This window comes from Diadema antillarum, unplaced genomic scaffold, assembly GCF_040938485.1.
Source record: "Diadema antillarum isolate AM-2024a unplaced genomic scaffold, OU_Dant_1.0 scf00000112, whole genome shotgun sequence".
Lineage (NCBI taxonomy): Eukaryota > Metazoa > Echinodermata > Echinoidea > Diadematoida > Diadematidae > Diadema > Diadema antillarum.
This window is the reverse complement of record NW_027271001.1, coordinates 2,404,826-2,431,674: the sequence shown is the minus strand read 5'-3', so window position 1 is coordinate 2,431,674 and position 26,849 is coordinate 2,404,826. Positions and strand designations below refer to the sequence as shown.

The 26,849-nt window shown below is 39.0% G+C and overlaps 1 protein-coding gene across 1 annotated transcript; it reads left to right on the top strand.

Moving 5' to 3' along the window:
* Window positions 1-21,233, top strand: LOC139719579 (uncharacterized). Its single transcript, XM_071630991.1, has 20 exons — window positions 1-117; window positions 2,134-2,282; window positions 3,040-3,178; window positions 5,571-5,740; window positions 6,002-6,170; window positions 6,811-6,907; window positions 7,846-8,079; window positions 8,613-8,849; window positions 9,180-9,416; window positions 9,953-10,189; window positions 10,414-11,586; window positions 12,092-12,328; window positions 13,116-13,352; window positions 13,616-13,849; window positions 14,057-15,737; window positions 16,174-16,346; window positions 17,039-17,201; window positions 18,381-18,621; window positions 20,066-20,175; window positions 20,966-21,233. The coding sequence occupies exons 1-20, from the start codon at window positions 1-3 to the stop codon at window positions 21,231-21,233; spliced, it is 6,303 nt and encodes a 2,100-aa protein (XP_071487092.1).
* The last annotated feature ends 5,616 nt before the right edge of the window (window positions 21,234-26,849 follow it).

The window sequence follows — 26,849 nt, the reverse complement described above, 5'->3', positions numbered from 1 at the left end:
ATGGTCGCCCTGGTGGAGCACGGGGGAATTCCCTTATTTCATAATAGGAGAAGCGTCAACCCTGTCGTTATGACTCGCAACATCGCTGATGATGCCTGTGATAAAAATATTCACGACGTAATCACAGGACAGTTCAAACAGACTGCAGACATAAAGGATGTCTGGAAATTGGAGCATTTGACTTTGCTAACTGCGATGAAAACTTTAAACGGCTTCTTCAACCTTTCCTGACATTAAATCTAACATGTGAATGAAGCTGGGCCAAGTGGGCTTCTATAAATAAATCCTTTGTTTGGTATAGTGACTATTCATTTTACTATATATTTCTGTAGCAAGCTATATGAATACAGTTTAAAGGGAGAGAGATATGGAGAGGGAATGATAGCTTTAAGTGAGATATTGAAAGAAGCCACATAATAATATTCGAACGAAAATGACGTGCTCTTTTGTTCACTTATTCTGATGACTTCTTGCTCAAAGTAAATAGGATCACACGCAGTATCATTTTTAATGGGGACACGAAATTCAAAGCCGACTAGAATGTGATGTACAATATAAATGGTCTTCCTTCGTCCATTATTTTTGCTTTGTCGCCATGATCGCCCTGGTACAGCATGGGGAATTCCCTAATCTGTAATTTTTCGTAATCTGGTAATAGGAGGATTGCCAACAATGTCGTTGCTATATGACTTGCAACTTTACTGATGATGCGTGTGATAATCATGTCTTGATTGTAGGACAGTTCACGAGACTACGTATCCTCATTTTACCCAAGGATGCTGGAAAAACAAATTTTGACTTTTTTTTTTGCGATTATGACATTTTGGACCTATAGTTTGAGTTCATTTTAGTGTAGATAAAAATTGTATTGATAAAACGGTTGTGGGCCAGATCATGATGTGATCACTGCAAATGTGTCGACAACCATTATACATTTTCAATGTATTATGCTTGAAGATGTGAGCACATTTTTTTTCAGTGATCACCTGATAACATCCGTTATTTAGGCGTCTCGGTGGTTTCGGTATATAAGACGAATGTTTGTATGGCTTACGCACCTATCTTTATATCCAAGATTGAGTCAGTCACTCAAGTCGACAGTTTCCGTATTATCATATCTCTTCTCGATGGGCTAAAGTAGTGAAAAATGAAAACCCTTATTAGCAATTATTTTGCTGAAGGCTGGTTTGTACTTAACAGTACTACTTCACTGAGGGACCTCTTTAAACTGCATCAAGCAGTCTTTTGTCTTATCCTCTAACCTTTCTGTCTTCACTAAATCTGAATGTTCAGTTCAAATTCGGTAAATAAGACAACTCATATTGTTAGATATTACTTGAAAACTATTTCACATTGTGTTGAATGTCTGTAAAGTATAATGCTACCATAATGATTAGTTGATACAGATTTGAAATTTAACTAATTAGGCATGCATTACTATTAAAAAAAAAACTTTACACAGTGACCACACAAAGGAGAACTGATAGACTTTCTTTCATTTAACGAGTTTTAACGAATTTACGTTTTTCAACTTTTTGTACTATTCAAAACACACAAAATGTTTAGTATTGTTTTTTACAGGGTCCTCTCCCTCTTTAGCAAAGTTTCCTAAATTTTCTCGATCATGTGAACCTCAATTCACATCTATTGTTCTGTGTTTGTAATGTAAATAGTCATATGCAATGAGCTTTATAGTTGTCATTGACTCTTTGTTGAAAAGCGAAATAGATCCCAAATGATTACCGGTAATGGAATTTGTCCAATTTCCCAGAATAAAAGGTTCATAGGGTGATAACAATGTATTTCTTCCAAGCGGAAGTTTCCTTGTACGTAACTATAAATTTTGATACACTGGAGCGCGGAAAATTTCTATTTCTTCTCCATGACAAATTTTGCAAGGAAGTACACTTAAAAAAAAAAATCGTTTCACTGTAACAAATTGTATCTGAGTTTCCATTCTGCCTTCCAATACGACATAACTTTATATGTCTTGTTGCCAAACAGACAATCTAACACCATAATTTTGAATATGGTTTTGTTAACTTTTTCTTCTGTTAAGGAACTAGGATTCTGTTCTGTTTTTGCTTGATTGTAATCTATGGCATTCTTCTTCTTCTATCTCTAAATTCCTAGGCGACAGCTCTGGTCAAGGTTTCCTTTCAACTCGAATCGTATTCCAATCCAGATCACGAAGAATTAGACGGTGGCTGTTGCGACGACTTTTTCTTTTTCTGCAACGCATGCGACAACTACTTCCTCTTGTGTTTCTCCGAAGTTAGAAGGCAAGTAATTTTGAGCACGATTAGAGAAGTGTGATTAGGTGGCCTGAAGCTCTATAAGGCGCGTGAATAGGAGAGCACAGGTCCAAATCTTAGTGGCGCCCCTGCAGTGTCACTCGTATATAACATATTTTTAACGGTTCTATACACGCAGAGTTCGGGGACATTCTTCCCGATTTATTTATCAGGGAAAATCTTTCTTCCGCAGGGAAAATTGTGACTAAGATGAGCAGAGGCAGATACCTCTGCTATTACATACGTCGTTGTGTAGATGAAATGAAAAGAAATGAAGGCCTAATCTTCTAACGTATTATGTACTGTTTTTGCTGGATATGTAAGAGCGCCATGAGCATCATTCTTCATGGACTTCAGCGCATTATAAGAGGCCGCTATTATTATCATTATTATCATTATTATTATTATTATCATTATTATTATCATTATCATTATTATTATTATTATTATTATTATTATTATTATTATTATCATTATTATTATTATTATTATTATTAATCTATGCAGTTAATCGAGTGACAACGATGACTTTTCAGGCATACATTGGGATGTATTTACATGCAAATGGCCTATAGATAACCCCCTAGCATGGGAAAGATGTTCAGGTTTCATTGTCCTGGACTTTAGCTGGTCTTGGATCCAAACACCAGAAATTTTTACCACGATGAAGAGAAGAGATGATTCAGTTTATTGATTGCAATCAGTTTACTTCACGTGCAATCTATCCATATTGTTGTACTCACAGCTCGTTCACACAGAGCTCTTGTCCCTACGGCAAGCACGAGACCGACAGATTGTATAAGGACAACGATGACTTTAACTTTCCTCAGACTTTAGCGAACACGGTTCAAAACCCTCTTGAGCTCTCTATCAACTCGTGGCAGGTGAGATAACCATCTCCTTTTCTAGTTCACTAATTATTACAAATGTTATAACATTTTCTGTGTTAAGGTTAATCAAAAATCGGAATGTATTTCAAACTGCATTCGTGTAAAAGGCTATTTAGTGATTACCTGTTGAAATGCGTGACACAAGAATATGCGATACTGTGCCTTTTTCCCCATTAACTTGTGCATAACCTTAACAAAACAAAACCAAAAACAAGAACAAACTATTGTTCTATGGGCAAATGTTCTGAAAACAAAACTAAGTGGAGGCAACAGATTTGCATTACTAATGCAGTGTGAAAATCTAAATGAAGGTGCAATCCTTTCCCTCCAAGTTGTATCCTTCAGCAGTGGCGTACTGGGGGGGGGGGGGGGGGGGCAAGTGGGGCACGTGCCCCGGGCGCCACTCCTTGGGGCGCAAAAAAAACCGAAAAAAAAATACGAAGAAGAAGAAGAAAAAAAGAAAAAAACGAAGAAGAAGAAAAAAGAAAACAAGACGAAGAAGGGGAAAAAAACTCGCCCGGAAGGGGGGAGGGAGAATGGTGGGGGGGGGGCAGAAAACCAAATCAAACAAGATAAAAACAAAACATGATGATGACGCGGACAAAATGACGATGTTTACTGTGTTCACACAAAAATACCATGTTCTGCGAGCTGAAATACAAAAATTTTCGGCTCGTTCGCTGCGCTCGCTCGCCAAAATTTATATAAAAAAGAAGGTAAGAACAAAACGTGATGATGATAAAATGACAGTGTCTATTGTGTTCACACATGTCATTTTATATTTAGCAGGCAAAATGTTTCACGGAGCAGCGGCGGCAATTTCTTTCGTTCTGAAGCGATCGCCAATTGGATCAAAAGAAGGCGTCAACGGTTTCGAACATAGCACGGGGGGGGGGGGAGGCGAAAAAACAATCAAACAAGATAAGAACAAAACGTAATGATGACGCGGAAATATACAAATTTCGGCTCACTCGCTCGTACTAATTTAGAGTATTTTTTCAAGTACTCAGTTTGTTGGTATAAATCGTTATCTATAAGGCCGTCACTATATCTTGATTAGAATTGTAAGATTTAATAAGCAAAAACTGACAAGAGTTTCATGATTTGTAAGCTGAAATACAAAAATTTTCGGCTCGCTCGCTGTATAAAAAAAAGAGAAGAAGACTAGAACAAAACGTGACGATGACGCGGACAAAATGATAATGTCTATTGTGTTCACTCATGTCATTTTATATTTAGCAGGAAAAATGATACACGGAGCAGCGACTGCAATTTTATTCGTTCTGAAGCGATCGCCGATTGGATCAACAGAGGACGCCAACGGTTTGGAACATACGGGGGAGGGGGGCGAAAAAAAAATAAAAAAAGATAAGAAAAAAAAAACTTAATTATGACGCAGAAATATACAAATTTCGGCTCACTCGCTCGTACTAATTTAGAGTATTTTTTGAAGTCCTCAGTTTGTCGGTATTAATCGTTATCTATAAGGTCGTCACTATAATTGTGAGATATAATAAGCAAAAAATGACAAGAATTCCTTGTTTTGTAAGCTGAAATACAAAAATGTTCGGCTCGCTCACTGCGCTTGCTCGCCAAAATCTATATATAAAAAAAGATAAGAACAATACGTGATTATGACGAGGACATATACAAATTTCAGCTCAGTCGCGCGCACTAATTTTAGAGTATTTTTTAAAGTCCTCAGTTTTTCAGTATAAATCGTTATCTCTAAGGCCGTCAGTATTTATCTTGATTAGAATTGTAAGATTGGTAAGCAAAAAATGAGAAGAATTCCATGTTTTGAAAGCTGAAATACAAAGATTTTCGCCTCGCTCGCTGCGCTCACTCGCCAAAATCTCTCAAAATTCATGACATTTAAATCACCCTCGAAAGATCCCTTTTAAGTGCTTGAAAAAGCATCATGTGGACTTTGTTTAAAGTCCCTACCGGGATGGGGTTGGAGTTGAACACTTTTTCAGAAATTGGGGGCGCAATTTTCGTGCTTGCCCCGGGCGCCGTTTTCCCTAGATACGCCACTGTCCTTCAGTTCTAACTTTAGCAATGCATCTACTTTTTGTAACACATAAGCCATAACCCTACATTTGATATTTTAACTGTAGGAATAATCGTGCTACTTTGATTCTGTTTCACAAGACTGGATGTGTTTCAAGCTGACGTGCTTTTTTCGCCATCCACATGCTGCTTAATGTACTCTTTGGGTGTTTAATTATGATGTTTGTCACAATTTGAAAAGGGACAATTCTCAATACATTATGTTCAAATGATTTAATGTATTTTTAGATATCAATTCATCACCCATGTATAATCTTAATTCGTTTGTATCTTTGTTTTTGTCCGTCTCTCACTCTACGTTACCAACCTGTAGGGCGGATTTAGAGCAAATATTGAAGTCCTTGACTTGGATCATTTGAATGACCATGATCTGATCGACCAAATCGGTTACAACTTCCAAGGAAGCTTGTACCAACCATTCCGATCAGCCGCGCTGGCCGAGACGAGGACTCTAAATTTGAACCATGGGAATGGACACGCCACGTGAGTAGGACCTTTTCTTCACTTTATACACTTACGTCTTGGTTGTAACGCTAAAACAAAGGTAAATTATCATTTTATGCTTATTTTCAGGTCTTTAAACCTTGAACTATGATAAACTTTTTCTCCAGTTTGAACTTAATGATCAAGTAGGGTGTAATACATATTCATATTGAAGAAGAGATAATCTAGACGCATAGAGTGAGGTACCATTTACTCTTAGAATCAATTCACTTTTTTTGTTTTTGTTTTTCTGATAAAAAGCATCAGAGTATCGGTGAAGGTTTACTGTGAACAGCATTACTACGACACGTCGGCCGGTTGCAGTGTTTACTGCTTGGCTCGGGACGACAACTTGGGCCACTACGACTGCGATGACATCACTGGGGCAAAGATATGTCTCTCTGGCTACGAAGGGCCCGACTGCAACCAGGTAAGAAATGTCGATTACAGCCATGGTGATTATTGCAAACAATAGTTATAGTAAAATTGTGCTTGGAGAGAGGATAATAAACAGGGGTAAATCAAGTTTGTTGATTAGGGGTCAACTGGCATCTGTAGGATGATGGGGACGAACAAATGTGAAGACATTCGGTTGATGTGAAAGAGATGGCGAAAGAGAATGAAAGGCAATGAGAGGGGGAGAAAATAGAAACAAAGTTTCGAGATGTGAAAAAAAAATCGACTGGGAGGTGTGCCGTGGGTTATAGGGGAGGTACAGCTGGAGAGAAAATACAATTTTGGATGTAGCGGATGATAAGGAAAGGTAAACAGGGACATGGGTTACTTGCTATGGAGGAGGAGAAGGAGGGATATAGAACAGAAACAGAGCTTTGTTTATGCCTTGGTGAGAAGAAAGAGAAGGAGAAAAGGAAGAGGAAGACGAAGTAGAAGAAAGTTAGTGGAAGAGTCCATTGATGTCAAGGGGATTTTACAAAGTATCAAGAGTCTGCACGTGAGGTACCAAAGTGTATTGAACATTATCTGAGGAAGTAAGAAAAACATCAAACGCGAGTAAAGGAAGCAGTGATGGTGGAATTGGAATTGTGACTAACCCATCTCCTCTCCGGCAGGCAACTGATGAATGTGATTCCGCTCCGTGCTTGAACGGCGGGATCTGCGTCGATCTCCACGACGACTACCGCTGCAACTGTCTTCCAGGAACAACGGGTACATAGAGACAATTTCAAAACGAATTCAACTTTTGCATGTGCACCGACCCGTTGGTGCCGAACAATATTTCTGTCGACAAACATTATCGAATACATTTATTTACAAAATAAGGAGGTAAATATCTACATTAATATGATCATGTAGATACAGCCAGTGACATCATAGTTGTTATTCTTACATCGACTGTGTGTTGATATTATCAACACACAGTATATAAGAGTAGCAACTATGTTGTCATTGGCTGTAACAGTGGAAAACAAATGAAACGTAAAGGTCCGGTCTAAGATACTTGGTCTTCTTTACTCGATGCGACAGGTGTAATTGAGATAATTGACTGGATCATGCAGTTTCAGTGAGAAGCATAAGAGCAACAAAAGCTTTGCGGATAGCTTGATGCCAGATTTTGTGCTGAAGACACGTTGAAGGGACAGGCGGTGCAAACGCACCATTGTCTTTCCCACGCTTCCGTCATTGTTTCTCCGAAGGGCAAACTAAAAATCACAGTAGACGTTTTGAGTTTCACCCCGTTTTCAATGACTCAGCAGTGATTACGAATACAAAGTGACACCTACCATGGTTTGTTTAAAAAAAAATATGAAATTCATTGTGATTAATGTAATGTAATGTAGATTTAATTTCATTGCCAACGTTATGGCTGACTATGGTAGGGCCTATTAATAGTTTCAAAGGACAACCGTTATCTTATTTAAATTTTCACGTCGATTACATAATTGTAATTCTGTGAATACCCTTTCTTGTAGTTTATCCATTTCGCGATGTGATATTATACCGAACTATAATTTGTAGGACAAAGGAACACATTTTCGGTCAGCCTTATGAGCCTCAAGACGTTCGCAATTAGTTAATGTCCATCAATTTTTACTTTGTGAGCCGTTGTTCCTGTCATGCTCCTCGTTTTTCTCTTCGTCTTACAGGAAGTATGTGCCAGATTGACATTGATGAGTGTTTGAGCAGCCCATGTGTACATGGCACCTGTTCCACATCCAGTGGAGTATTAGACCAGTACACCTGCTCCTGTGATCCAGGCTATCAAGGAGTAAATTGCGAGGAAGAGATCGACGAGTGTGCCTCAGACCCTTGTCAGCGAGGTGGCACTTGCGTTGATGGCATCAGCGCCTACTTCTGCTTTTGTCCGCCTGGTTCACAAGGTTCGGGGACTTCACTTCTTCGAGGGTTTACCGGTTTATAATTTCACCGCGTGATATATTGTGCGCAATACTTGTGGTCGTGTATTTTGTGAATACGCGTATGTATATATCTATATCTAATTAAGTTGCAATATAACTACTAGTATCTATATTCCTATTGTTTAAGTGTATGTGTTCTGATTTATCTATGGCACTGATTATAAATTCTTAGAAATGTTAGATAGCATTTTACTGTCTCCCTATTTTATTCATTAGTATCGAAGAGATCTTTACCAACCCGTTTTCGCTGTCATCATCTACGCATGCAAAGTTTTGATAATAAATGGATTCGGGTCAATAAGTCATCTTGATGAATGTACTACACAAATGAATAGAGTAATGTTTCTTTCACTGGCATCGTTACAAAACCACCATGACCAAGATGCCCAGTGCAGAAACAAAAGCTCTCATGTAACTTTGCGGGATCTTTGTGTCAATTGCTTTAATTACACGTGGTCAGGGAGTTGGCATCTGTATTTTTTTCACACAAACAGGGCCCCGATGTGAAATTGATGCCGATGAATGCGCAAGCCAACCGTGCCAGCATGGCGGCACGTGCTCCACGTCGCAGGAGATGTTGAATCATTACCACTGCGAGTGCCTAGGTGGTTACACGGGCGTCAACTGTGAGTTGGACGAGGACGAGTGTTCTTCGGTTCCATGCCTACGCGGAGGAACTTGCCGTAACCTCGTCAACGGGTTTGAGTGTATTTGCCCTGCTGGCTCAGCTGGTGAGCCTATAGTCAAAGCCTTCCAGATAAATTGACAATTTCATCAATTCTAAAAGTCTACTATCATGAGTATGCTGTGCCTGTATCCACTGATGTAAAGGTGTGAGGGATGATGGCTCAATGAGATGATACTGATATTTTGACCTTGTAAGCATATCGAGCCTGTTTGCAATAATCAACAGGACAAGTCATGACCGTAATAGAGACTCATTTTTATTTTCAATAAGAATAGTTTAAATATTCTGCTTGAACTTGATTGTTAAGATCTTTATAAATCGGACTTTGATCCACTCTTTCCTTCCACCTGCCTTCTCTTTGTATGCATGTCAGGAGTACTCTGCGAGATGGATATCAATGAATGTCAAAGTTTCCCCTGCGGGTATGGTGGCACGTGCAGCACTGACCCTTCGGTACTGGATTACTACTTCTGCACCTGTCAGCAAGGTTTCATGGGGTCAAACTGTGAAATTGACGTGGACGAGTGTAGCTCCAACCCTTGTCTGAATGGTGGTGTCTGCAGTGATCTCATCAACGGATTTCAGTGCCATTGCTTACAAGGCACTCAGGGTAGGAAGCACAAAACGTCACAAAGATGGGAAGGGGTTAGATTGAACCTGATTGCAGAGGGACCATTATTTTGACACAGTTTAGATACATTTCCTGTACAACTATTTCATACTTGACTGATCATGCTTTTTGTTTTTAGTGTGTGTGTGTGTGTGTGTGTGTGTGTGATGAAAAGGCATTATTAAATCGTAAAAACGGATACTGGCACAAATGATGCAACTTTCATTGTCTGCTGGGACAGGAATGTATCCCCGCGATTACTTAAAAGCATCTGTATTCATGAAGAAAGTCATGGAGACAAACAATTGGATGGATAAGGTGGGATTTCGGATGGACATGGTGGGATGTGGGGAGGCCCTCTAGAGCAATTCGTGAGCTTGCCGAATAATGACCAATAGTTTTTTAACTATATATTTAACAATATATATATATATATTTAACTATATATTTAACAATATATTTTAAAGGTATAATGCTTCTATTCTCATAGCTATAGCCTGTGCAATCTAAAGGTGATTCGTGTCAAATTTTGTCAGGTGACAACTGCGCAATCGATGTGGACGAGTGTTCCAGTAGCCCATGCCTGAACGGTGGAACATGCTTCACTACCGTAGGGCAGTTGAATGTCTTTACATGTGTGTGCCCAGAGGGATTCACAGGAGCAAGATGCGAGGCGGACATCGATGAGTGCGCTTCGAATCCGTGCCAGCGAGGAGGACTTTGCGTAAATTTGGTTGGCCGCTACTTCTGTAACTGTCCTGCAGGCAGCACAGGTAAGTGTATTTTTTCTCGCATTTATATACAGATAATATATATATATATGTATATATATATGACCGACTTTAGTCTGGTGTGACTCGTCTAGTAATAATTCATGTAGGAACTCTAGTCAAGGGTAGCTGAAAAATTTCCTGGCATCTCGACTTTCATCGTTACTGATTTCAATGAATCAGTAAATGTGATAAACTCGTTCCTATGTCCTATCTTATACCTTCAGGTTCCCAATGTGAAACTGACATAGATGAATGCATCTCATCCCCGTGCATGAACGGTGGGACCTGTTCAACACCTTACGCTCTGAATATTTACACGTGCGACTGTCCGGCAGATTTTATCGGAGTGAACTGTGGCGGTCATGTCTGCGATGCCAACCCTTGTTTTAATGGTGCTACATGCGAGTCAGTAGGGGGCGTAAGGCACTGTGTTTGCTCACCTGGATACGAGGGAATCTTCTGTGAGGCTGAGATAGATGAATGTGGAAGTAACCCGTGCCTCAATGCTGCAACATGCCGAGACATTGTTAACGGTTACTTGTGTCAGTGCTCAGTGAATTACGGAGGCATTCACTGCGCGGTCGACAACAATATGTGTCGGTTTGGTCAGTGCCAGAATGGAGCACATTGTGTGAATCTTCCTGGTGATTTTACCTGTAACTGTCTACAAGGTTTCACAGGTGATCTCTGTCAGTTCAACATAGATGACTGCCATGATCATCTATGTTTAAATGGTGGCACGACCGTGGACGGCATTGGTTCATGTACTTGCATTTGTCCGATGGGGTTCACTGGCCCCAACTGCCAAATAAACGTAGATGAATGTAGTTCAGGCCCATGCAGTAATGGAGCAACCTGTATTGATGGTAACAATCACTTCACCTGTATTTGCACGACTGGGTATGAAGGCGCTCTCTGTACTGATGTTATTGATAACTGCGCCAGTTCACCTTGCCAAAACTTGGCGCAGTGCGTCAATGGGCTGGCAAACTATGAATGCAGATGTCTCAATGGATTTGTCGGGATGAACTGTGAGATAGATATCGACGAGTGTGCAAGCTCTCCGTGCAGAAATAACGGAACATGCACAGACCTCACAGGCGCCTATGCATGTTCTTGTCAGTCCGGTTTCGAGGGTTACCAGTGCCAGGTAAATGTCGATGACTGTGCCAATAACGTTTGCCAGAATGGTGCCACGTGCATAGATGGAATCAACACTTATGTGTGCCTGTGTGGGCCAGGATTCAACGGACAGTTCTGTCACCAGCAAATCAACGAGTGTTCCAGCAATCCCTGCAGGAATTCCGGCATTTGCCATGACTTCATCAATGGATACATTTGTTCCTGTGTGTCTGGATATCACGGCGTTCACTGTGATTGTCCGCCGGGAACAGCAGGTATGAGAAAATATTGATGTCAAAGAAAGCGAAATGATATGCATAATGAATATGCAAAGGTAGGGAAGTTAGGATATCAAGTTACCTGCACAATACTGTGCTCGTGTGCTGAGGACTTGTAATGCGTAACATGTAATAGATCATGTACAATAGACTGCGTTTATCGAAAAGGGCTATTACGGACTTGTCGCATTTGATGTATCACTTACAATTTGAGCCATCAGATCAGAAACAAAAGTGATGATAAATTACAATATCAAATTGACAGGTTTAATTCTAAAATACCGAGGTTTCGCAACATTTCAATCGGTTAGCTTTCATTTCTATATGTTGGTAATTTTCGTGACACATAATACGAAGTTCATTGTGCATAATTCGTTGCCATTACCAATGACTTCGTTCAGTTCAAAAACGTGACAGGAGGTATCTCCGTTCTTATGAAAATACAATGAAATGCCTTTCATCCAAATTGGTGATCACTTTTTCCTCATTCTCTCACATGAAGGTCAGAACTGCGAAATCGATGTAGACGAGTGTTCGAGTTTGCCATGCCAAAACGGCGGCTTGTGTGCAACATCTGCGCATGTCTTGAACGCTTATACCTGCACGTGTCCAGCCGGATACGAGGGCAACAACTGTGAAACTGAGAAGAACGAATGTGGCTCCAATCCGTGCCTCCATGGTGGCTCCTGCTCAGACAATTTAAATAGCTTTGTTTGTTCATGTCCACAAGGAACTACAGGTAAAGGTCCATAGATCACTAGATACTGACATATGCCGCGAAATATCTTTTAATGTGGGGGGGGGGGAGGGGGCGATGCCGGGATCCCACCGTAATGTTCCTGATGACGGTGCCCATGAGCGATATGTTTTTATAACATGCATCCCCTCTTGTTTGAGGACTGTTCAATTTCCAAAATTTCGAGACTAGTCAAACTACGACATCAGGCAACGATGCGCAGTTCGTGTAGAATTGTGACCCCACGAAATGTTCTACTAGAATGGAAGTTTAGATCGTGTAAGTTAAATTTTGTAAACCTGCATTGCGGGCCATAAACCTGAAAGGCAGCTGCGGGGCTGCGACCCCTTAAGCTTTCTTCCGGACTTGCTGCCTATATATATTTTGTATGAACATTTGAGCCTTCAGTGTGCTTTCACAATACGATCAGTATTACCGAGGTCGCCGTAAAAACCCTGCTAAACTGTCACATCATCGTATCGCACCACAAAGAGGCGAGAATGTTTGCTTGTGATATGTACTGCAATGTCTGTTTCAAATGTATCCACAAATGTTGAAACCGCAACACTAGTGACTACAGTGTTCATGAAAAATATTCTTCGACGTGTCCCTCTTTTCCCTTAAACAAATGTTTATTGGTCTGTTTGTGCAAATGATGTACCATTATGACTGTCCAAACAAAGCACTTCTGTTGAATGTAAGGTATGAAAGAAAAATTTTTAGGCACATGCATACGATATGATATAATTATATAAATCATAGATATACATATCTATTACACATCATATAGGTGCTCAATGTGAGATCGATGTGGATGAGTGTTTGAGTTTCCCCTGCATGAATGGTGGGACCTGCCAGACTAGTCCCAACCAGTTAGACTTCTATGACTGTCTGTGCAAGCCGGGCTTCGACGGACAGCACTGTAGTGTCAACGTTGACGAATGTTTGTCCGATCCATGCGACTATGGTGGCATATGCATAGACCTCATCGACGGTTTTCTGTGCGATTGCCCACCAGGCACTTCAGGTAACTATTTGAGACATAATTTTGATTAAACGTTCTAAAACATTCCATATCATAATCTTATTTCTGACTTGTCTAAATTTATCAGAGGTATATGTTTCGACATGATGAATTGTACAATCTATTCATCAAAGAATAAGTAAGATAAGATTTGCATAAGCACACATTGATCGAGTGCGTTTATATTAGATCTAGTTCATACTTACTTATGACATGTATCAAATGTCTATTCTGAGAAACCGTATTTCCTCACGTTCAACACACAGGACCGCGATGTGAGACTAATGTTGACGAGTGTGAGAGTTACCCCTGTGTTAATGGAGGAACCTGCTTTCAGTCACAAATGCTGGACTTGTACGTCTGTCTGTGCCAGCTTGGGTTTACCGGTGTACATTGTGAGGTGCAGATTGACGAGTGTACATCGCAACCTTGTCTACATAACGGAAATTGTGTCGATCTGTTGAACGAATTCAGCTGCGATTGTCCACTTGGAAGTACAGGTTAGTAAATTTCACTTATGTTTTCACAATCAGTCCCTCTTTAATCGTCGCCAACATGATTCGATATTACTGTTATTGTTACTTATTTCACATTGATTCATAACTTGCCTGTTATCACTCTTGTCATGCTTCATGCCAGTTTGATTTCTCATCTTTATGTCATTTTGATATGTTACTTACTTTAAGTCCCACATCTGACCGTTGCAGGTACGAGATGCGAGTCTGATATTGACGAGTGCCTGTCAATGCCTTGTCAGAATGGTGGCGTGTGCTTGACAAGTTCATCTCTACTCAACCACTACAACTGCCAGTGCCTCGATGGATATTTTGGCCAGAATTGTGAGATTCATCTTTGTGACTCTAACCCCTGTGCAAATGGCGCCACGTGCGAGTCTCTAGGTGACACCATAAGATGCCTCTGTGCGCCTGGTTACGAGGGTTCCACCTGTGATGTTGATACAGATGAATGTGCAAGCAACCCATGTGCAAACGATGCCACGTGTCATGACGCTGTGAGTAGCTACGTCTGTCAGTGTCCTGATGGCTATGGGAGTAGTCACTGCGAGATTGATATCAACACGTGCAGGTCTGATCCATGTCTGAACCAAGGAACATGCATTAATTTGGTAAATAATTTCCAGTGTAACTGTGTTCCTGGTTATTCTGGGTTCCTCTGCGAGGAGAATATTAATGAATGCAACAATCATGTTTGCCTTAATGGGGGATTTTGTGTAGATGGCATCGCTTCATACACATGCGATTGCCCACCTGGTTTTGAGGGCTACCTATGTGAAGAAAATGTGAACGAATGCATGAGCAATCCTTGCCGAAACGGCGGAACGTGTACAGATGCTATAAATGGCTATTCATGCAGTTGCGTTCTTGGATTTGAAGGTCCAAACTGCAAAAACGTGACTGACAACTGCCGAAGCGCCCCATGTGAAAACAACGGAACTTGCATCAACGGTCTGGAGTCATATTCATGTGGATGTCCAGAGGGTATCATGGGAGTGCGCTGTGAGACAGATATCAATGAATGCCTTAGCTTTCCATGCAGGAACGGAGGGCTCTGCGTCGACCTTGTGAACAGTTACGAGTGTAGCTGCAGAAATGGTTTTGAAGGGACACACTGCGAGACAAATACCGATAACTGTGGTAGCCACAACTGTCAAAATTCGGCTGTGTGTGTTGATGGCATCGATGCATACGTATGTCTTTGTGGCGTTGGGTACACAGGGTCCTACTGTGAAACAAACATCGATGAGTGTTTGAGCTCGCCATGTCTTAACGGGGCGACATGCCACGATCAAGTCAATGCTTATTTCTGTGCGTGTACAGATGGATACGAAGGAGTCAATTGTCAAACCTTCACTTCGAAGTGCATCAGTAACCCTTGTCAACACGGTGGAATCTGCGCTGACGTAGAGTATGGGTACACCTGTTGGTGTCCCAACGGATTCTCCGGCAACAACTGCGAGATGGACATTAATGAGTGCCTAAGTGCACCCTGCAAAAATGGAGGATATTGTCTTAACCTCCCAAATCGATACTTATGTTCCTGTGTTTCTGGATTCCAAGGAGTGAATTGCCAGGAGAATTACAATGACTGTCTATACCACCAATGTGCCAACAACGCTACATGTGTCGATGGTTTCCAAAGTTATACCTGCTCCTGTACCAGTGGCTTTACTGGTTCACTCTGCGATGAGGACATTGATGAGTGTGAAGAGTTCGACAATGTCTGTCCTCCTGGGAGGCTGTGCTCCAACACGGTCGGAAGTTACGCTTGCTTGGTGGTGCCGACTACACCCCCTGTGTACACCGGTCCATGCCTCACTCAAACCTGTTACAATGGTGGAATTTGTGAGATTCACGGAACTGTTTTCAGGTAATGTCATACGGTGTTTCCAGGTGTTTTTTTTTTTTTTCAATTGAGTTCATACTAGTTCATCGACAGATGAAAATACCATGATACAAAATAATATGCCTCATACATTATCAGCAAATCAAAAGATCATAAAAGATCAGTGAATAAGTAGGAATACAGTTTTATTCAAGTGCTAGTAAGTTTCAGATATAGGTATTATGAACTGATTATGAAGATAATACCAAATAATGTAACTGATGTGTTTCGTTGAAAGAGGATGTAATTATAACATGCCAGAAGAGGCCATTAACTGTGAGAATAAATTAGAATCGATACAGCGAACGATCTGCCTTCTTTTAACTTAGATTAAACCATGCTCTCATGTTTGAAGAAGATTACCTTATTACCCTGCACTGTCATCGATGGATATTTTCTGTCATTTTGTCTTGCTGGTCAGCTGTGACTGTCCGCCAGATTTCACAGGTGATCTATGCGAAACCGTCGTCGATGTCTGCCAGAGCTCCCCGTGTCTCAACAACGGTTCCTGCCTCCAACAATCTCTAGCCACATCTGAGATTGTCCATCGCTGCAGTTGTGTTTCTGGTTTCATTGGCCAGAGATGTGAAACTGGTATGACCCGTTTTCAATTTTTTCTTTGAGACAGTCGTTTCGTACCCATCAATAAATTGCATGTGAACTCCACGGCAGGATGAACTGCTTATCACTTCAAATTACTACCTACAGAGACCTGTGTCCAGTACTTCGATGCTTTATCAGTAATTGCACTCAAACTGGTATGAATAATACGTTGCTCCTTATAGGAATACCTGTATATAGATCACTCTTCTCTTGCAAGAGATACACTGTGTACAATAGAAGGAAATACAGTTTTCTAATAGCATTGCACAACCCGTTCATCAGGTACTTTTCAGTGCTGTATTGTTATAGAAAATACGTTTACACTGTATAACTAATAAGCCAAAGCGTAATCATGGATATATAGTTCTTCACTTTAAATCACAATGAAAATACTTGTTAAAATAACTAAAACTTGACAAGAAAAAAGAAAGAAATCACCTCGAAATCCCTGACTGAATAACATCCATAACAACCATCTGCTTTCTTTGGAAAAAATCGAAATCTCACTTTCTCATACATTTTTTTTCTCGAGGTCTTGCCTAAGATAAGGAAACATTCCAATAGATCCCCCATGCTTCAACTACCACGACCATGCTTCAACTACCACGAACAAGCTTGAATATTGCAGAGGTAAATTTATTGCCCTTGTCATTTTTTTTTTCTTCCGTTGTTACATTACCCAGATTTGACTGGAATAATCTACTCAATTCTCTTTGAGGACCACCTTCGTAATGTAGACGGTCTGAGCAGTCGCCTTGATAACCTGGTTGCCATAGCACTGGGTGTAAGTGGCGCCACAGTGGAAGCCGTCCTTTATAACATTTCGTTTCATGAAGCGTCTACAGGGTAAGTGTTCGTCTGGAATCATGAGAGCAAATATGAGTACAAAATTAATGTATGAATGATTTCGAGTTTGTAAGCTTAATAGTAGCGTCTTAGCGTTTGCATGACAGATTTAAAGCTCTCTAATTATTATTATTTTGTCCGCGATAAGATGACGTCACGGAGACGACTCTGACGTCCCTTTGAGTCGCCTTATGTTGAAAGCTTATGTTGAATTTTGTTTTTGTTTTGTTTCTTTGTCGCACGAGTTGCTGAAACTAATCCGTCGCAGTTTTCTTGGCGACGTCTCCTCCAGTGAGATGGGCCCATTAAGGAGACCTCTGGATGATTTTCAGATTTTTACATTTTAACAACTACGAATTGGTTATACTGAGTACAGAGTTTCAGAATTTATAGAGATGAGGAATAAGAATGTTTTCAAAATTTCTAACAAATTGCAATGAACAAGGATGACGACGTGGCAGCGTCACCATAAGAATGCATGAGTTGGGGCTCACGGAAGCAGAACAAAAGGAGAAGGCATGCATAGAATATACACAGGTGAACTTGAAAGCAAGGGGTATTGTAATGGGATTACACTGCTTATACATTTCTGAAATATGTGAGCCTCCTGTGTCATCGTCATTGTTCAGTGAAATTTGTTTTTAGGTTTTTCAAATTATTGTTTCTCTGCTCAAGGACCACAATAAACTCCACAAATGTATACATGGAGTTGTCGATTTATGTACTACATGATATAAAATTATGAAAATCGCCTGGAATGCCCCTTTAATTATCCAGCATTATCGTGAAATAGTCCACCACTCCATTCACCGCCATTCATTTCGTCATAGCCGGTGACTGCTTTCAACCTCCATAGACTTTGCACATAGTGAAGATGCACAGGCAGAACAAGAGGGGACCGATATCACGATTTAGCCAATTATCCGTTTCAGTGTCCCTGTTAGAACAGAGAAACAAAAAATTTTTACATTCTATATGGTTTTTCCTTGTAGGTACAGAAAAGTACAAAATTGTCTGAAGTGTGGATATGAGGAGTTAGAATCTTATAGACGTGAAATGCAGTCCCTTTACCAAAGCTTCATTGGGGTACACAATTCTTATGACCTATGATTTTTTTTTCTTGAAATGTATCCCACTGCTGACCGCCATTATTGTTACAAATTTGCTTTCATCGTACAGACAAGAATACACAGACATCGGCTTCTATGCTTACGTTGACAACGTCTTTACCAGCAGCGCAGACATAGCACGTGGTCTATCGAATCTCGACGTACACGTCCAAAATGTTATCGTCCATCCTTTTGAAATTTTCGTCATCCATTACCCTTCATCCTCTCAACCAACCACAAGAACAGACCCTCCTGGTGTGGTCAGTAGTACCGCAGAATCTGGTGGCGGTTCTGGGATTAACAACCTCTTGGTAAGAGCTTCAGTATGTGCATAAATATAACTCTCACATTTTGAGCAGTAAATAATGGTATATTCAGTGAAATGGTTTTTATTGGTTTGTAATGAAGTTATTTCAAAAACTTTTGTCGTTATGACTTTTTTATGCCTCCGCCACGAAGTGGTGCCGGAGGCATTATGTTTTCGGGTTGTCCGTCCGTCCGTCCGTCCGTCCGTCTTTCCGTCCGTCCGTCCGTCCGTCCGTCCTTCCGTCCGTCCGTAATGAATTTTGTGGACAGGGTAACTACCAAATCCTTTTGAGGTATCCTCATGAAACTTGGCATGTATGTGTATTAGGGGGTGAAGTTGTGCCTATCAACTTTTGGGTGCACATGCTCAAGGTCAAAGGTCAAAAGGTCAAGGTCAAATGCTTAAAATTTTACTATTTCCCCCATATCTATGCAATGCCTGAAGATATTTTCTTGAAACTTAGTGTATACATGTACTACCCAATTAAGATTCTCTGGTGAAAGTTTGGGGTCATGAGGTCAAAAGGTCAAAGGTCAAAAGGTCAAGTAAAATGTTAAAATTTCACTTTTTTCTCTGTATCTTGGAAATTGTTCAAGGTATCTTCATGGAACATAGTATATATGCATCTACTGACTGGCAGTGGTTATCTAGGGAAATTAGGGTTCATGGGGTCAAAGGTCAGGGGTCAAAGGTCAAGGGTAATACTTCAAAATTTTATTATTTTCCTTATATTTATGCAATGCCAGCAGGATTTTTTGTTTTAAAACTTGATGTATGCATGTATAACCCAATAGAGATTCTCTGGGATTTTTTTTTTTGCCAAGAAGGTCAAAGGTCAAAAGGTCAAATATCAAGAGAAAGTGCTGAACTTACTTCTTTCTCCATATCTCGGAAGTGGCTCAAGTTATCTTGAAACTTAGTACATGCTGAATTTATGTATGTTCTGCCTGACAGTGATTCTGTTATGAATCAAAGGCCAGATGAAAATGATATCAATTTACTGTTCAATACAGAAATTGCGCTTTTTCTCCATACCTTGAAAATTACTCAGTGCATAAACTTATGAAATGGTCAAAGTCAAGTTAAAGTTCTTAAATCCCCAAATACATGCTCTCTTATTCATCCAATTAAACATAGGTCAAGGAAGGTAAACATTCAATACATTTGTGACAAACATGTCATTTTAATATTTTGCCAATTTTGTGAAAATGTAATCACACATTGTCCACATGTACTATAGACCTATTAGGAGAACCATGCATTATGGCGGAGGCATACCAGTCGCCATAGCGACATTTCTAGTTTTATGGTCTATGTTGCATATGCTGAAAAAAAAATGGGTGTGATTGTAAAGAGACTTTCTACTTATTACATACCCTTTGATTACTCGTGTATACGAAGTAATGACATGAGCCTATACTGATTGATTCCTTTTCAAATTTTCACAGTTCGAACAGATTGGTGGAACAGGAATACCAGTATGGACCCTCATCCTTGCCGGTGTTCTAGTGATGATCATGGTAGTCTTAGCTGTCGTGATAATCTTAAGAAACAAAGGGTACGTCATTTTTGCATTTTGTTTGGTTTGTTGGACCCTATCAATCTCGAGGGCATACTATATTGGTCCAGTCTTTTGATATTTGCACTGGATATTCCACGTGGAGTTAGCATGAATTTTAAACAAATATAACCATGTCTGGTGTGAATCGAAGTTCTATTCTTTTTTTTTTTCTTATAACAAACACTCTAGAGCAAAATAGTGCAACTCTATTCGCCTCCCTGATTCATACTTTCATATAGTAGCCAGCAGAATCCACATTCTGAAGTCTAATTTCAACAATAATTCGAGAAAAAAAAATTCAGAAAAAGTGTGAAGCTAGGAAGGGCTGTGAGCTTATAAGGCGTTGGTTATAGAGCAAATTATGTAGAAAAGGGATAAAGAATACGTCAAATCTAAAATATCTGCATTGTCTTCTCACTTTTTTTTTCCATCGAGGGAATATGAACCTGCGCAAATCTGGTTGAGAGAGGGCAAAATTTCACTACAATCACATCAGAAATTCCCTATTCGACCATCTTATCCCAGATTCTGTTATCAAGATGTGTGTCTCTTTAAAACAATGATTGAAGGGTGTTGAAAGTCCTCATAAAACTATTGTCGAAGTTCATGAAACCTCCTATTATCATAATATCTGTTCTCTGTAACAATGATTTCTTTGATTACAAGTGTACCATGCAGAAACAATAAATGAAATGAAATGTTAGCTTTGCAAAACTCGACTTGGCAGCTACAACAGAACCTCTCTCTCTCAAAAATGCTAAGTTGCTTCTTCTGTTTCTTTTGCTAGTTCGAGGAGAAGGAGGGGACCAGAAGTACCAGTTTTATACGACACGAGCTTTCCGAGTGGCTCTTCGCAACAACCGAACATGACTGGCGGCATTGGGTGTGGTTCTTCGGCGTCGCCAAATCCTCACTATACCAACAACTTTATCAATCCGGGCTTTGAAGGCCCAGCCGATTCGGGTACGCCACATGGCTATGGGATGGCCAACGGCATACAGACCAATAGTTCTGCAAGAGAGAATGACTATATGATATATAGCACGGTGGATTGACTGAGCGACAAGGAGTCAAAGGGAAATTCAACGCTCTCTTAAAGTATAAAAAGGGAACTCCATCCTGATTTTGTGTTGCTTTGTATGAGGAAAAAATCAGAGAGGTTGATCATCTAAATTTCGTTGAGAAAATCAGACGCATAAAGTTATATAAAAAATTGTAAAAAGTAAGACAATTAAATTAGTAACTGTGTAAGTTAGGTGTTGAGTATCTCTCCATTCACTTTCCTCCAATGACCTAAAAACAACCGGTTTTCATTTTTCTCTCAAGAAAATATTTCGTCTGACGTGTATTTTGTGTGTTTGAAGACTATTTTTCTTTTCCTCTCGAGTAAATGAGTTTGGTTGGGGCCCAAATATTCAAAATCGTTTATGAAAAAAAAAAACATACAAATGGAGCTCCTCAATCTCTACAATATACTTAAATGCCAATTTGTCCTACTCTATAAACCTTACAATAATATTCATAACTTTTTATTTGCCCAATTTTCCCAAAGTTTTGAGAAATTTACTAATCTGATTTTACTGCTTTATACAAAGACAACGTAATATGAAGACGGAAAATCTCTTTGATACAAAGACTAACCTGAAATAGAATAGTCAAAGTTTCATTTAGATAGGTCAAATTTAGAGAGTTGTGGAATCGTGAAGTTGTACATGGTATGGGTAAAAAGAACAAATCCATATTAGGCGAGGAGAAGATGTCGAAAGCTTCCCAATGTTGTGCACGTATAATTGTTTTGCAATAGTGCTTTTTCTCAATTTTTCAAATATAATACCCCTCCGCTTTAAAGAACAATCATTGTCAATTGCATATGGTAACTATTGGAAAACTATTTGATATCCGTGATATTCCCTTCGTATATGAATCCATGTCAAACAAGAACTTAGGTGTGAAACTAATGCGATTTGTGTGCAGGGTGATAGCGGGCTTGTATGACATCATTTTCTCGTGTAATGTGCATGACATGACTGTGTCTGGTATCATATTCTTCTTCTTTTTTTTGGGGGGGGGGATCCATGACATTCTCTTCTCTACTAAATGAAGCTTTGACTATTCCCTTTGTTCGATTTTACTCTATATCATGTCATATGAATGCCAACTTAAGCACCGAATTTGTTTGTTTGTTTGTTTGTTTGTTTGTTTTACAGCTGTACATTCCAGCACTATACCTTCAATTGTGAAGCGCAATAATAACTGGTGTTTTGTGGCTAAATGTATGTACTATACATAGTATTTTTTCACTGTTTGAATGTACAAAATAACAATGAAATTCCTCTTTAGCATATCGCATTTTACATGATATCACGCTGTATACCGGAAAATTGGGGAGTATAGCAGGAAATAGGGCTTTATAGGTGTTTAGATTACAATTTCAGCGCAAAGAAATACAAATAATGGAAATCTGTGATAAGCAATATTTGCGTAATATCAAAAGCTTTGCCTAAGAAAACATTTATATTACGTAATTTGCAACATTTGATACAATGCTGTCGTCTTCATATAATGGCGAAAAATATTGTAATCGTTTACAAAATGTCTGAAATAGCGCATTCTTGCTGAATATATATATACATGTATATATATATATATATATATATATGGTGTTAAATGTGCATATTCACACACATGTCTTAACATAGGTTCCTCTTGTACTATATTCCATTGCGATTTAGCGTATCGACATGAACATTCATGAACTATGTTAAATGATGAACTTTACAAAGTGCCAGTAATGACGTCATCTTATGGAAAGTATGATATACAGCTGTATGCTTACTGTAACTTCTTCATTGGACATATTCTGTGGAGGCCCCCTACATTGCACTTGATTATTGAGAATCAGTGTAGGTCAAAATGTTAATATTGATATTTTGGCTTAGGCCATTGACTGTTATAAATAACTGAAGGTGTCAGAATAGCATTTCAGCTAAGGAAATTACACATGTACATAAATATGAATGTTGAATTGTGAAGTTTTTTAGTGCCTAACTTATATAACCACTGACAAATGACGTGAGTGGGCCATTATAAGCAGAAATGTAATCAACAATTTGTTTACATCGGGCAAGCCATTACGATATTTTTGCTAGGATGTTGTGAATATTCCTGTAAATGCCAAGTGTCGTCGTCAAAATGTTGAAAGTAAGTGTCATCCTCAACCAATGCACAAGAGAAGTACAGTTTCACGTAAAAAAAAAAAAAAAAAAAAAAAAAAAAACATGTTTGAGTTGATTGTATCAAAGTGAAAATCTTATCCGTCGTTAAGATTATGGTGTACATCAACCGATAAATCGGAAAGTTATGAAATGTACGTTCCTAACATGTTTTCCCAAAACAGTGACATTAGTCACAGTAACACGAGGAAATCAGATGAGATGAGGATTTTTCACCTGATAAAGAGACTTCCTAACTCTCCTGCACTGAATTCTTTTCCACAAATTCAAAACCATATCCCTCTCATGAAATGGTTCTAGAGTTGTGACCATTTAAGCATTGACGATTTGGTAAGTAGAAAAGCTTATTAAGTGTAAAATTAGTGATGAGAGTTTTTAACGATGTACATTTAAGCGCAAATCAATAGAACAGAAATGACATGATCACCTTGTCTAATTTCCATGGATTTGCAATGGGGTTGTGACTGATATCAATGTGTCATGCAAAACTTCAGATTTATAGAACCTTCTTTTTATCCATCTTTTAACAGAAATCTCTACGCGTCTTGATTCTTCAAGTACAGACAACTTAGATTTGATTTTCCACTGTATTGTGGCATAATTACTAGTATGTGGCTACTTGATTAACGAAGTTTACAGCGTATTTACCCGTAAAAATAATGTCTCCATAATAACATTTTTTTTTACAAAGTCACAGCGATGCTGAATATCCCTAACAATGAAAATGTTATTATGTTGACTGAATTGTTGCTTTGCTATAGCATTGTCTGCGATTTGTTGAACGAATTATACAAGTGTACTTACAATCAGTGTCATATATATCCAACCATTTGTGTGTGTCTGTGTGTGTGTGTGTGTGTGTGTGTGTGTGTGTGTGTCGGGCGGGGCCGGGGTCAGAATCAAGAATGACCAGAAAAGAGTAAACAGGCCCGTAACTGCAGCATTTTCATGGACATGATGGAGGGGGGTCAAAATCAAGTATAGTGGAGATTTCATAATACAGGCGACTCCCGTTATCATGGTTTTAACGAAATTCTCGGAACCGGCACTTGTCTTTGTTTTATCGAAATCAATTTTGTTGTAACTGAACAGTATGAGGGTACAAAGATTGTAGATGATAAATTTTGGACCTAAATTTCAACTAAAATTTTGTTCTAACAGTGTCCGTCACAACCGGAGTGTATAGTATATCAAATAAGAAAATATACCCCTCCCATAAGAGCCGTACCCCTAGCGTACGGTCTGGGTATGGTGTTGGAGGGGGTAAACCTACATTTTCAAATATACATATATATATATGTATATATATATATATGTATATATATGTATATATATATATATATATATATATATATATATATATATATATATACATATACGTACTTCACGTTAAGACCAGGCACAAACGAATTGTTTTATGCATTAACAAACTTGACAGCCAAATACTTATAATGTGTACATCAACAAGTACAAACAGTAAAATATACATAAAGAACATACTCAAGAAATAGAATTCAAAAGGTGATTAACATGCGCAGAGTGGAGATTGCAATAAGAAGATCAATTCAATGTGTATCTCATAAAAGTAGTTATATTATGTCAGAAAATAGTTGACTATTACAGTTAACAATATATTCAATGGAAATTTTTTCCCCTGCTGAATGGTAGTTCCACTTTTTGACACGCATTGATCAGTGTTGATTATTTGTCATATAAAATTTACCAATTAGGGTCTACTTTAGTAGTGGAAAATGATGAAGACAAAATTGACACAAATGTATTTCAAATCTGCGTTTAGAGATCGGGCACGTAAAATCAACCATACACATTGACTGTACATAATTTCCACCAGTATTGGAGACATGCATCGTCATATTCTTCTCAAGATACGTTAATGGCATAAACGTATTTTCATTTTTCTTTGGTTAACAGAATTACTTGAATTTTATTCTACTCGTTTATCTTACGAATCCGTCTTGGGATTCTGGTAACGTAACATTGTCGTTTTACTATATTTTGTTATTTTTCATGTATTTTTCTATCGATAATTAAAACTGATATTGAAATTTACATGGGTGTCGATTAACGCTGAACTAAGAAAATATATCAGGATGTGATATATACATGTATCTACACTTGGATGTAGTCAAAACACAGCTCGTAAATTGAAGAGTGAACAATAATATTCTCTACCCTATATTCAATTGCAAACATCCCTGGAATGTTGTTGCACATTCTACGACGTATTTTGAATTATTGAGGTTGAAACTTGATTGAGCCAGTCGTGTGCAGAGAAATGTGCATTGATCTATCTTTCAGGTTCTACCCCAAATCCAAACTGACAGAGTTGAGTATCCAAATTATTTCATCCAAAGATTGCCATTGGTGAGACTATCTATTGCAAATTTGAATATGCTCATCTTATGGCTCCTTTTCACAAATAAGTTTCGCGGCACAAGTTGATCTCTATTACACAGTTTTCATAAAGTTCTTGACCTCGAAAGTTCTCATATGGAATTCTGATCTGTGTATGAAATTTGTGATAAGAACTTTATGTGTTGGCGTGAGGCAAATGGTAAGATGTGGCTTAAAGCGCTCCAGCGAATGGGGGAAAAAGACAGATTCGTTTCGGGATAAAGAACTTTGAACAAACAGCTGAAGCTAAGGTCGTCTAGGATGCGACGTATTTTGAGCCATATTTCATTATTTGGTTGCCCGTCAATAGGTGACGCGATCGATTCTAAAGATCTAGCCGGTGTCGTTAGCCGCATGATAGACTCGGGAAGACTGTGATACCTTTGTGGTTAGACTAAAGCAAGGAGGCCTGGCAAATTGCACACTCGTTCCAAATAAGGCAGGTTATCATCGCGGTCTTCGACAGTCAGTTATCCAGATCTCACCATTCATATCAATTAAAAACTGATTATAAGCAGCAAGATTCCTATTTTGTTTGACATCAAAACTGACAAAGAAGCATATGACCACGTCGAGAATCTAATCTGAGGGAGGTGTAAGCAGAGCCCGGTGGAGTTAGAGAAAATACTTGACTGGAATTGTCTTTCTTCTTGCGATGATGGATTCCAAAAAAGGCCGTACATTTTTCACAGCACTCCTTACCATCTTAGCTTCAACAGATATGGTGAGTACACACGAACCTGGCCCAAAGTAATCTGAATAAAAGATGTAGAACATGTACAAGGTGATGGCAAATAAGCAAGCGTGTTTTTCTATCATCCTTCACTGATCTATAGTTGGCACATCCATTTACGTCTAAAATGTGAAATACTGTATCACTATATACACTGTAAAAAATTTGTTTAGTTTCTAAACACCTAACTAAACACTTTTCTGTGACAGTTTAAAAACACTGCGACGCGTTTATATATTAAACATGTTTACGAACTAAACACTTGCTGTGTTTATTTTCAGCACACCCTA

What these genes read in the sequence shown, in the direction of transcription:
- LOC139719579 (XM_071630991.1), top strand. Translation starts at nt 1, where the DNA reads ATGGTCGCCCTGGTGGAGCACGGGGGAATTCCCTTATTTCATAATAGG. An exon ending in TTGCTTACAAGGCACTCAGG is followed by an intron (nt 9,417 to 9,952) that starts GTAGGAAGCACA and finishes AAATTTTGTCAG; the next exon opens with GTGACAACTGCGCAATCGAT. An exon ending in TGGCCAGAGATGTGAAACTG is followed by an intron (nt 16,347 to 17,038) that starts GTATGACCCGTT and finishes TACATTACCCAG; the next exon opens with ATTTGACTGGAATAATCTAC.